At 35.0% G+C, this 13,526-nt stretch overlaps 1 protein-coding gene across 1 annotated transcript in view; it reads left to right on the top strand.

The window, feature by feature from the left end:
• LOC150107565 (PITH domain-containing protein CG6153) overlaps positions 1 to 13,526 on the top strand; it is a 109,173-nt gene that overhangs the window by 48,559 nt on the left and 47,088 nt on the right. Inside the window, exon 4 of the mRNA XM_090391388.1 lies at positions 5,360 to 5,464. Within this exon, the coding sequence (XP_090247514.1) occupies positions 5,360 to 5,464 (105 nt within the window). The remainder of the gene's footprint in view (positions 1 to 5,359; positions 5,465 to 13,526) is intronic.

Raw genomic sequence — 13,526 nt, 5'->3', positions numbered from 1 at the left:
TGTATTAATGTCATAACCGAAGATGGACTTCTTGGCAACTGCATTCCTTTGCTTGTGAAACTTTCTCTAATAAACTCAGTTTTTGTGATGTGTTGACTGATATCCCATCCAAGGCTGCTAATTTGCTTACGGTTTCTTCTAAATCCAGTCCCTTGACATAATGTAAAATTGTCGTTCATCTCTTAGAAGATGAAGGCATTGGCTCATCATTATTCAATTCAGACTGTTTTTTTTTAAGAGAACAGTGGCGATTTATTGCTAACCGGAATGAATTGATAAGCACAACAAAAGTCCAACTCGAGTATTAATATACGTAGGCTGTTCAATAAGTAATAAGACTATATTTATACAGAAAACAGATTACCTTTAATCATCGTCATTTACATGGTCTTTTTCGAAGTAACTACTGTGAGATGCGATGCATTTGTCCCAACATTGCGTCCACTTCTTAAACACATGTGAGAGTCCGTTTTTTGAGAGTTCTTTCAAAACCACCTCCGCAGCTTTTACACATGCTTTGTTGCTTTCGAAATGGCGGCCTCTTAGTGGTTTCTTGAGCTGAGGAAACAGCCAGAAATCGCACGGTGTGAGATCAGGACTGTATGGAGGGTGTGGTAGGATATCTGTGTTGTTCTTCTGCAAAACGTCCATTACACAACCAGCAATATGTGGCCTTGCATTATCGTGGTGCAATAAGAAGCCATTCTTCAGCAATGGACACCCTTTTGACGTGCTTGATGATAATCGCTGCTGTGTTGATCATTGTCTCTGTGATGGACATTGAAGGTCTTCCCTCACGTTCAAGATCTTCCACATTTTGCCTTCCTTCCTTAAAAGTTTTATGCCAGCGAAAAACACTTGCCCTCGACATTGCTTCATCGTCGAAAGCTTCGCGTATCATGTTAAAAGTGTCCGATGCTGATTTTTGCAAAACGCACACAAAATTTAATCGCATAACGCTGTTCCAAGGACGCTTCCATTTCAAAGACTGGTCGCACCTCATAGGCGCTCTGATGAGCACTTGCGTTTAGTCACGTGACACGCTGGCACATCAGCCCGTATACGCCATCACTGCTGTGTTGATCAACCTCTTTTGTTAATACATACAGCAACATTTCTTTATTCTACAGAAATTAATATTGTGATGAGCGGTTTTCGCCACAGTAAAATTAGTCTTATTACTTATTGAACAGCCCACGTGTGTGTGTGTGTGTGTGTGTGTGTGTGTATTTTTTTTTTTTTTTTTTCAATACTAATGCTTGAGTTGGAATATGAAATATTTATTTAAAATATTACTGTTAGAACATTTTAAATTAATTTTATTTGTGAACCAGTTCATTTTATTTCAGACAATCTATAAAAAAAATATTCAAATATGTATTTATTAAAACTTTTCCCGATTTCTCGACCAAATTTTCTCGGGATTTGGGAACGGGAAAAAACGAAAAAAATTCCTGAGAATGGGCGGAAGGGAATTCCCGCCCTAAAACTCTACTGACTACAATATAGTCTAATTGATTTTTGTATCTTCCATCCAGACTTTCCCATGTGCATCTTGCTGTTGGTTTTTGCTCAAAATAAATGTTAGTTATGATGAGATTGTGCTTGTTACAGAAATCAATCAGCTTTTGTCTTCTCTCATTCCAAATTCCTTTATACACCATTCTATTTCATCATACATGATATCTATTTCTGCTCTCCCATTCTGTTCTGTAGGAGCATATATTTGAATGATCAGCATATCTCTAGGTTTAGATTTCACATTAATTCCGTAAACTAATTACCAGTTAGAATTTCCATTACTCTATCTGATTTTTTGATTATATGGATAAGGTTTTTATTACAGGGTGTTCGGGATAAATTTGACAGTTTCGTAAGGAAAAAGAAAATCTTCTTTGTATCTATTAAATTTAATGAATTGACAAAAAAACATTACAGGCAGAGTTAATTACAATACTATCAACAAGATTTACTCAAAATAACCACCATTAGCATCAATCACAGCTTCAATTCTGCTTCGGAACCTCGAACAAGCTGATGCTACAGTCTCCCTGGGAAGGGCCGCAAAAACTGTTTTAATTTTATCCATTAACTGGGCTTTTGTATTACTGGAAGTGCGATTGGTGTCTTTTTCAACTGCGCCCCATACAAAATAATCCATGGGGTTAAGGTCTGGGGAGTTTGGAGGCCAAACATTTGGACTGGTGAAGTCGTAGAAATTTTCAGACAACCATTTTTGACTTTTCCCAGAGGTGTGGCAAGGGGCCGAATCCTGCTGCCATACATACGGCCTACCATTGGCTACCCTTGTTATCCAGGGCTTGACTACAGTTAGCAACTCCACGAACAAAGCCCGAATTCCAATGCCAGGGTTCTTCAACACCTGTTCCTGCAGATTTGCGAGGAATTCTGCTGTACAAACGCAATCAGATCGTCTGCTAGGGATCTTTCTTCTTGCTACATCCTCGTAGTCACCATTGCAAGTCTCTAGTTCATGCCTGATTGTTTTTACTGTATTCAGGGAGCATTGGGCAGCAGTCGTAATATCCTTATTTTGATGGCGGGCACGAATCATCATGATACAAGTTATTCTCTTCCATGATTCAGGTGGGTTCCAGCTATCCATCCTTTCTGACATCTTTTATATGAATGAAGAAGGGTCCAAACTTTTAAATGAAGAGAAGTGTGTGTTAATACATGTAACTTACGGAAAAATATAATTAATTATAAATATGTCAAATTTATCCCGAACACCCTGTAGTTTTCTTCTCTACAATAAACACTACACCTCTTCTTGATATTTCACCACCTGACGTATATATTTTATGTAGCTTACCATTTGGAAGTTTCGACTCAAAATCTGATGATCCTTCCCAAAAAGTTTCACTTATTCTTGGTATACTAATATTCAATCTCTCCATCTCTCTCTCATCACATTAGCCAATTTCCCGCATTTATTCAATCCTCTTGCATTCCAAGTAGCAACATTCAAGCAATTTCTGCGTCGAGTTTCTTTATAGCAGTCACGGACTGACGATACTGCAGGGCCTGCTATATCACCCTGACACCACCGTTCCGGGCATATTGAGACTACCCAGGCTTTAATTCTTTTCTGTGTAGGCATGATGCTTTACACGGCGGCATTTTTTATGGAATGGGCCGTAAAAAATGCAGAACCATCCAACTCCCAATATGAATGGAGGACCGCAGCCGTCGTTGGTTAGTGGGGTCCCATGGACCTAGCCGGGAGGCCTACAAAGTAGTGCCACCAACCTTCTCCCCTCATCCACCACTGAGGAGATGCCGTGACAGCCCAGCGACTGGTTTTTAGCATTACAATTGTTATTTTTGATTTAGGATCCTGGATTTTCTACAGTCCTGTTTAGTTCCTCTTAGAGAGGAAGGTTCTGTGGGTCGAATATATGCCTTCCATATGTTTGGGATTTTTAGACCATCATTATTGTTCAGATTTAGGTGGCTGGTAATAATCTCACAGGCTTCCTTAAATTTGCATTCATACAATGTTTTGGTGTGATGTAGACAACTAGTGCTTTTCCAGTCAATTCTATGTAAGGTGTTCAAGGGCATAATCAGAAAGGCCAGCTTCACCATAATTATTATATTTAATGTGTCGTTTATATTCTTTTGGTCTGATAGGAATTGTGCGTCCTGTTTCTCCTATATATGGTATGTTACAGGTGTAATAAATACGGTATACTCCAGGATGGGCCAGTGGAGGGAGTGGGTCTTTGGATGAGTTGAGTAAGCTTTTTAATTTTGCAGGAGGTTTAAAGGTGGCTTTGAGGTTGTATTTTTGTAGTATTCTGTTTATTTTATTTGATGTCCCTTTAATGTAAGGAATGGTTATAGTTTTATTGTAGTCTGGTTTGTCTTTGTTTATTACTGAGGTCTTGTAGAGAATTTTGTTAATAGTGTTTTGGCTATACCAATTTTTTTGAAAAGTATTGCTGATAACTTTAAATTCGTCTTTCAGTGCCTGTTCATTGGAGCAGATCTTTAGAACCCTGTTTTTTAGAGTGTTAATGACACCTAGCTTTTGCATTGGGTGGTGGTAGGAGTTTATGTGTATATATTGGCCAGTATGTGTCGGTTTCCAGTAAACAGTGAAGGAAAGATTGCCAGAAGGAAGATGTGCGACAAGTGTATCCAGAAGCAGTAGTGTGTTCTGTTTTTCAATCTCGATTGTGAACTATTTGTATTATTTGTTTAGGTGGCTAAGGAATGTGTCTAGTGTCTGGCGGCTTTACTTTATATATATATATATATATATATATATATATAAAGTAGTTAATAAAAATAGGAAAAAAATCCTTGACCAACTCATGGTATGAAAATACTGTAGGTTTACAAAAATCTTTCATGGATGGAATCCACATTAATCATAAATAAATAGTATTTTGACCTTTCAGTAATGTTTTTAACCACCTTACTGGCCATTATGGATCAAATATGCATCCTCATAGGCTTCGTATCCATCATATATTTAAATGTAATATAAATGGTATTACAATTTTAATATGCACTTCACATCCATGATAACCTTGACATCTGTGGCCGGTAGCGTGGTTAATATTGCTTTGTATGATGTCTATTTACATCATGTAATCGTAGTGTTTCTAATAGCTTTTCTTTTGGCATGTTATCATGTGCCTTTTCCAGGTCTCCAAAACTTAAATTTCTATTATTTCCTTTCCCTAATTATTATTGCCCGAAGAAAATATATTTTATATAATTTCTCTAATACAGATGTTCCATTTATAAAGCAATATTTTCTGAATAAGTTCAGGATTTTTAAAAAAAAAAAAAAAAAAAAAAAAAAAAGCAGTGAACTCCTGAGTGCAGTTGTGATGTCATGTCAGCATTGATATTATATACACTGTTAACTCAAGTTATTCAGGTGAGGAGTCTTTTTTAATATTATTTTTCTGCAGAATCCTTTTTGCAGTGTAAAAATTTACTGAAGAATAAATTTTTAATTAAGTGATCATAATATATTCAAAGTTTGTAGCATGTTTTAGAAAAAATGTAATGTAGATGATTGAAAGCATAGCCATGCATTGGTGGTATTAACACATGTAAAAAGGGATGAAGTATGAAAGGCATTTATCTATATAAAATTTTCTAGCTGGTTTTCAGGGTCAATAGATTTATCATTAGATTTCTCTCTATGTGATATGCTGAAACACAGCATGGAAAATTCATTTATAGGATAGCATTATCAGAAGTTCTTGATTCTGATTCTTTTTTTTTTTTGTGAAAAATATAAATTATTATTTTGGTTTGTATTTATAAAACCTTTTGGATCATTAAAGTTATTTTTTTTTTCATTTTAATTTAGGTTCAAAAATAGACCACATCTTACGTTTGATGATGCTGCAGGTACACCAGATCAAGAATTTGAGCTTTATCCAGATTCATCTGGCACTGTGGAATATCCTGTTAAGTAAGTATCTTACTCATATGATTTGACACTTGTTGGTCAACTATTTTTTCTTTTTTGAAAATATGTAATTTCCTTTCTAACAACTTGGGTTGAGTCTGCACTTGATCCAGATTCATCTGCCACTGTGGAATATCCTGTTACATAAATATATAATAGTACAGCTTTTTATCTTGTATGTCTGACACATCTACCACATTATCATAGATAGGGATTGCAAATTTATAAATTTTTTCTTCTTCTTCTCTCTTCCATCATCTATGCAGATGATGATGAGGCCGAATGAACTCTTTCCAGTTTGGTGTCGCTTGTGTGATTTGGTTTTTCAGGTCTTCTTTTATTTTGTCTACCCATCTAATTCTGGGCCGTCCTTTGGATCTTTTACCTTCCATCATTGTATTCAGAGCTTTAGATGGTAGTCTTTCTGTTCCCATTCTGGTCACATGGCCAAACCATTTGCAGTCTTCTTTCTTGGATTTTATCTATTATTGTTATTTCTTGTTTTAGTCATTTCCTTATGTCTTCGTTTCTTAGTCGATCCAGCAGAGATACTCCAAGTAATCTTCTTAGCCAACCCATTTCAGTAACCAATAATGTTTTCTCTTCAGCCTTTTTGAGATTTCAGCATCCATAGAGGAATATTGGGAGGACAATTGTTTCATAGATTCTTACTTTTGTTACTTGTTTGATGTCTCTTGACTTCATATTTTATTAAGTCGTCCAAAAATTTGGGATGCTTGACTGATTCGTCTGTTTATATCTTTTATAATTTCACCATTGTACTCAATAACTCCTCCAAGGTAGGTGAAGTTTTCTACCTGCACTAGATTCTTACTATCAATTTCAATATTCAGATTGGTGCTTCTTTTTCCTATTTGCATAATTTTTGTTTTGTCTATATTTATGTTTAATCCAGATTTTATACACTCCTCCTTTATTTTATCAGAAATTCACTGTAGATTTTCTTCTGTGCTTGCAAGTAATGCAATGTTGTCTGCAAATTTTAAATTTGTTACATTTTTCCCATATATTTTGATTCCGGAGTCTTCATTGTTTAAGGCCTTACTGGTTGCTTCTTCCAGTGTAAGATTGAAAAGGTCTGGTGACAGATTGCATCCCTGTCTTACTCTGCTCTCTGTGTGGAACCAGTTGGTTAAGGTGTCCTCCATTCGTACTGAACTTTCAGATTTCTCATATAGATTCTTTATTATTCTTATGGTTTTGTTGGGAATTCCAAATTCTTCCATAGTTCTCTTCTATGGATTGAATCAAATGCCTGATGAAAGTCCATGGAATTTATGTAGCAACTTTGGTTGTACTCTAGTGTCTTTTTATTAGCTGTCTTAAGGTGAATAGTTGATCAATTGTGCTTCGCCCTGGTCTGAAACCGGTTCTCCTAGTGCCAGTTCTAAATATGGCTTAATTTGTTTTTGGAGTACTTTCATAAAAACCTTACTTGAAATACGGAGGAGGCTAATGCCTCTGTAATTATTGCATTCTGTTTTATCTCCTTTTTTGTATATAGGAGTTATGACTGATTTGGTCCAATCAGTAGGCACTGCTTCGTTTTTGTAGATCCTTTCAAATAATGTTTTTAATGGTTCCACAAGTTGTTCCTTTCCTGCTTTTAAGAATTCTGCATGTATTTGATCAATGCCAGGTGCTTTCCTAGTTTTGAGTTTTTCTATGCTGTGTGCTATTATTTCTTTGGTAAAGATATTTGTTTCCTCTTTCATTTCAGTGGCTGGAATCGTAATATCCTGGGAGCTGTTTTTATTATATAAAGCTTTGAAGTATTCTTCCCATCTGGCCATTCTTTTTGTTTTACTTTCAATTAGTTGTCCCTCTTTGTTTTTGATCATTATAATTTTTGTTGTCCATGTCTTACTAATTTGGTCTATTTGTTTATATAATCCATGAAGGTTATTTTCTTTTGATAGCTTTTCTGCCATTTTGCATTTTTCTTCTAACCAGTTATTCTTGTCTCTTTTAACTAGTTTTCTAATTTCTCTGGTTAATCTATTATATTCATTTCTGTTATAGTTCTGTTTCAATTTCATGCTTTTCCTTTGATCGCTTAACCTTTTTACTTCATTCGAGATCCAATCCTTTTTACTTTCTCTTTCTGTGTAACCTATTGTTTTTTCTACTGAATTTAATATTTCCTTCAATTTGCACCAATGTTCTTCGATATTTATATTCTGTTTTGGTAGTTCCTTCAGGTTTTTATCTAGTTCTAGTTGGTATTTTCTTAGAATATTGTTGTCTTGTAGCTTTTTTACATTAAGTCTCCTTTTGACTCTAAAAGTGCTTCCAGATTTTAACTTTATTCTTAGGTTTGCTAATACTAGCTTATGGTCTGATTCACAATCTGCAGAGAAGGATCTGCAGTTTAGGATACTTGATTTCCATCTTTGGTTTACAATAATATAGTCTATCATATTCTTGGTATGTCTATCTGGTGACATCCATATCCATTTTCTTTGGGATTTTGGTTGTTTAAAGAGAGTGTTACTCTATTATTTGAGCAGAAGTTTAGCAATCTTTCGCCACGTTCATTGCTTTCTCCATACCCAAACTTTCCGATTACTCTTGGCCAGGTATCCCAGTCTTTGCCTACTTTTGCGTTTAAGTCCCCCATTACAATTAGGAGATCTTGCCTCGATGTCTGCTGTACTGCTTTTTTGTAAATCTATATAGAACTCCTCAGTGTCTTCTTCTGATGATGTCGAAGTTGGTAGTAGACTTGAATAATAGTTAGTGATCTGATTGATGTTTTAAATCTTGCTTTAATTATCCTAGGTGAGCTAGGATTGTAGGACAATAGAGAGTTTTGAGCCTTTGGTTTTAATATAAGTGCTACTCCTTCTTGGTGTTTGTTGTCCTCCCTGCCTGAAGTTAAGATTTTGTACTGTCCATGGTGGAATTCTCCTTTTCCAGTCCATCTGGTTTCGCAGAGTCCAGTCACTTCCCATCGGTAGTTGTCTAATTCATGCAGTAGTCTTTCTCCTTCCTGGTGAAGAGTTCTTACATTCCATGTTCCTATGCTTGTTGTGTTTTTCCTGTCTATTAGGTGATGTTTTGTTCCAATAGCATATTTTTTGCCTTCACTATCTTGGTTCCCTAATAGTGGGCACAACCCTTGTTTGACTGGGCGACGGTCGAGCCAGCATGTATCTTTAGGTTGGTTAGAGTTCATTCGGTTTCAATGGTTAAGTTTTTGTCAAGTGTCTACCACCACTCCTTGACCTGAATTCAACTGTTTTTTTTAAGTAGATAGTGGAAACCACATTTTGAGAGGAAAGAGTCACCCTCTCGCCCTCGAGTTGCTCTAATACCACTGTGGGGAAGGAGTAAAAAGTAGGAGAGAGAGTAGAGGGAAAGAAGAGTAGAAGACTAGTCTCCAGTTATGATATATCAAGAGTGTATATTGTATGAAGTAAGATCAGGTCTAGCTTGGGTATCTCGGGTTTGCCATGCCCATACTCACCAGTGTGAGCCCCTGAGATACGTTTTTTTCAATTATCCGTAATTCAGTAAAAATTTTCATAACAATTAATCAGTAATTTACTGGTAATTTCTTACATTTTCAAAATGTTATGCTGAAAGACTATAAATATTAATATGCAAAAATTTTATTAAACATAAAGCATGATATCAAAAACAAAAAATTATAAAGAAAAAAAAATAATATTGATATTATTGATATAAATGATAAATAAACAATTTTTATTTTAAAATATAAATAGCATCTTTAGAGATAAGTAAAACACAAACATACATAACTCAACATGAATTATTTATTATAGTTGTTTTTTTTTTAATTTTATTTAGTGCTGTTGAGTCATCTTTCCTGGCTTTGAATCCGCCATCTTGTTGAAACGTTGTTCTTAATTAAATTAGTTAATTGTTGGTTGATTACTAATCAAAATATAGAGAAATTTATATTTATACTGTGCCACCCTATATTCAGATTAGCCTATGCAAAATAGTAGAATCAATCTTCAACTAATTTAACAATCTCATTATTCATACAGGCCAAGTTTAAAATTAACATTTAAGGCTTCCGCAAGGTCCGATATCTTTATGAACGGTGCAATGAAAGAGAATCAGGCACACACAGAATTGAAACCAAAGAAACAAAACATTTAATGCAAGGTTATATGACAAGTACATAAGCTTAACTCTGAAAACAAGATAATACAAATAACTTAGTTCAACTGGTCATAACATTCTCATAGATTAGGGCATTAGACATTCAGCCATTAAATCTATAGTTTTTTTAATAATAAAAAATGGTTCACTCAGTTCAATATTACAGAATCTCTCAGTAAATATTCTTACTGATATCACACAGTTAGCAAGCTCTTAATTCATTAATGGCGGCAGTTATTACTTCAAGGGGAAATACTTTCAAGCTTCTAACTTCGGCTAATCTCAGTAGAACACCACAGTTAATGTTAGGATATATCAGACGGAGCTAACACTTATATCTTCACACGGAAGTACAATAAAATAGGACTGTTCTTACTAGGTTAAATCCTTTACATGTCAGATTCACTGTAGGCACATTTTAAAACTATATTTACTTATCACTCTGGAGCCACACTATTCAAAAGAGAGCTTCTTTATGATAACTTCAGGGGGGAAAACACTTTCAGGTTTCTAACTACGGCCAATTTCAATAAAATGCCACAGTTAATGATGGGATATAACAGGAGGAGCCAACTCTTATATCTTCACTCTAAAATACAATAAAATAGGATTGTTCTTACTGTGTTAAATCCTTGCACATCTGTTCACTATAGGCCCACTTTAAAACTATATTTACTTATCACACTGAAGCAACACTATTCCAAAGAAATCTTCTCAATGATAACTGAATTATTATTCATTGCACTTCACAAGTCTTGATGCACTTGTAATAAGGCAGAATACTTATTTCATATTTACTTCTATGTAATAAATTCAGCTTTGCACTATCCTTCTTTAAAACGACTTTGGAATATGTAGTAATTCTAGAACTCGGTAGAATTATTCTGGGATGCCTATTAATTTCCCGGTCTTTTATTAATCCTATTACAGCACTACAATTCTTAATACTGCAGCCCCTTACTTTACTCTGTGCTGCCTATAAACTCATTTCCCGGTCCCTTCTTAATCTAATTACAGCACTATAATTCTTGATACTGCAGCCCCTTACTTTACTCCGTGCTGCCATGAGTGCTCCCTCCTTCCCTCTTCTCCGCACTGTTATGAGTGGTTCTCCCCCCTCCCACGTATACTTTCAATTTCCGCTTATATATCTCCACTCTTCTTCCTGCCAAAATTGGTTCTCACACTTCAGCTCATATCAACTCCTTGTTTCCAATACCGTAGCTCACGCTATCTCTTTTTAACTCTGTCTCCATGACAACAGCCAAAACAAACCATAAACAGAAGCATTACTTAGGATTATACCTTTACATACAGTAATGAAAAATAAAAAAATATTATAGTTATTTAAGATCACGCCTTCATTTAGTAATAAACAAAATACAGGGCATTATATGAGTAATACAGTTTAAGCAAGAGACAAACAATAAACAATATTTACAAGTCTTGCTTATGATATGGAAGATTATGTTGGATTCTGAAAGAAATATCAATAACTTTAATTTCTCTTCATTCAGAATCCAACAGTGCCCTGTTTTTTTACTAAAATGAGTGCATAGAAAAAGTTACCTATCGAGGCTGTGATTCTTTAAATGTGAATTAACTTTTATACAAATTAATCCATCAGCAGAAAAGCTCTGTCAGATTTGACATTTGTTGGTCAACTATTTTTTCTTCATGAAAATGTCAATTCCTTTCTAGCGACTTGCATTGGATCTTTAGTGCTTTTTATTTTTCAGTTGGATCTCTTTATTGCCAATTGAATTTATATCATTTATTGATAACTCAACTCATTTCAAGGGAACTAAATATGAAGTTGTAGCATCTTCAGACATGGAATCACTAATATCAGTTGATTTTTTTTTTTTTGTTTTTGTTTTTTAAATCAAGGTGTTCCAGTAAGTCCACGACTATCTTTGTTATGGCATGTTTACACGGTATACAGGATTTGTGGATCTGTGGTCAAAGAAGGATTTGTGTAATGCTGATGGACTACATCTAAATGGTATTGCTGTTAGGTGTCTAGAGAGAGAGAGCTTTGTTCACTGGGCATACCTAAGCACAAATTCAGAAAAACTTAAACTCACCTGCTTCTGCCCTAATTGTTGATGTGAAGGCACTTATGAGGTGAGTGAGTGTGAGAATGATGTGCAGAATCTAGTCTCTCAAGCAAAAATATTGAATACGGTGGTCAATTCAGGATATAAGGGTGTTTGGGATCCTAAAGGGATGTTTCAGTTTCCATATATCAATGCCAGAAGTATGAGGAACAAGAGGAAAGAGAGAAAAAGAGTCCCTACACCGCACCAAAACCTGGTTTGAGAGAAAATTTAAAGAGTCTTGTGAAATGCTCAAACACAACCCAAATCTCAACAAAAATGATGGCCTCACCATTTCAAGAATGTGGAGGACTCATCTACAACCTATATAACATCCTAAACTAGCATTAGAAAAATTCCCACTACAAGAAGACAACCTGGTGACTTGGTGAAGTGTTTAGAACATTCAATAGCAACTGAAAGAAATCATTTTGTAACTATCCAGAATATTAATACAGGAGGACTCTAACAGTTTATTGTAGTTGCATTTATCTATTTATAATATATATATATATATATATATATATATATATATATATATTATTATTTTATTTTATTTTTTTATTTTATTTTTATTTTTTATTTTTTCCATTTGTTTTTCTTTTCTATCACTAGAGGTCAGGCTATAAAAAAGATTTATTAACTACGTAGATTTAGTTTACTGGTATAGAAAGCATGAGCATGTAGCTTGGTTCTGCATACAGTTGTATTCTTCCGATGATGACCTCGATATAGAGGTCGAAACGTCAAGTTTTATTTTATTTGTAATTAATAAAATAAACTGTTCAACACGTGTGTTTTTGAGTCCCTAAATCTACAAATATGAGTGCTGATCACCGTGTAACCCTAAAAGAAAGAAAGAAGAGGAAAGTTTTTGACATTGGTTAGTGCAACCTACACCAAGTCTCACTAATGCCTATAACTTGTAACAGATGATGTAGTTACAGAGATAGAATGTGAAGGGTTTAGTATTTTCAGGAAACAGAGAGAAGATGCGGGGGGGGGGGGAAGGGTACTGCTGATGATAGCAGATTAATTGCAGCCAAAAAGAATAGGAGATAGCTGGGAGCGTGGCTAGGTTAATTTTAAGCAATCTGGTGTGGGATCAAGGTCAGTAAGACAAAATAAATAATTGTTTCTATAAACCAGAGCAGTGTTTCTTAACCTGGGGTGTGTGCACCCCTGGGGGTGCGAGAGAAGTTTCTAAATTTTCAATGGAAACAACTGCCTGTGAGAAACTAGAGAATGCTACATCAACTTTTGGAATCCCCCACTCCTACCCCCTCTACCTTTTGCCTCAGCGCATCGCACTTACCAGCATGGATACTTTACCACGGGAAATATTAGCGAAGTTCAGAGATGGATACTGGATCCATTTCTGTTTGACTCAGATTTGATGGACGACAGCTATTTAATAAAAGACGATCTTATTGAAATAAGAGCCAATGCACATATTCAAATGGAATTTGAAAAACTGGACTTAGAACAATTCTGGTGTAAACAGTTAGAACCTTATCCACAGCTGGCAAAAGCAGCATTGCAGACACTTTTACCATTTGCCACCACCTATCTGTGTGAAATGGGATTTTCATCACTTTTGCATATAACAACAAAAGCCAGAAATCGCTTAAATGCAAGTGATGATGATGACTTACGCGTGGTTCTTTCAAAAAAGGAGCCTCGCTTCAAAAGTATTATTATGAATAAACAACAACAACATAGCTATTAAAAATTGAGATATTGTTTTATATGTAAATGTATGTGTTTATTTTTCAATAAATAAATTATCTTGCAATAGATATAATTTCCTA

The sequence above is a fragment of the Typopeltis vanoorti genome, chromosome 4, assembly GCF_054136105.1.
Source record: "Typopeltis vanoorti isolate ZY-2024b chromosome 4, IOZ_Tvanoo_1.0, whole genome shotgun sequence".
Classification (NCBI taxonomy): domain Eukaryota; kingdom Metazoa; phylum Arthropoda; class Arachnida; order Uropygi; family Thelyphonidae; genus Typopeltis; species Typopeltis vanoorti.
The sequence above is the reverse complement of the archived record's forward strand: the minus strand, read 5'-3'. Positions and strand labels throughout refer to the sequence as shown.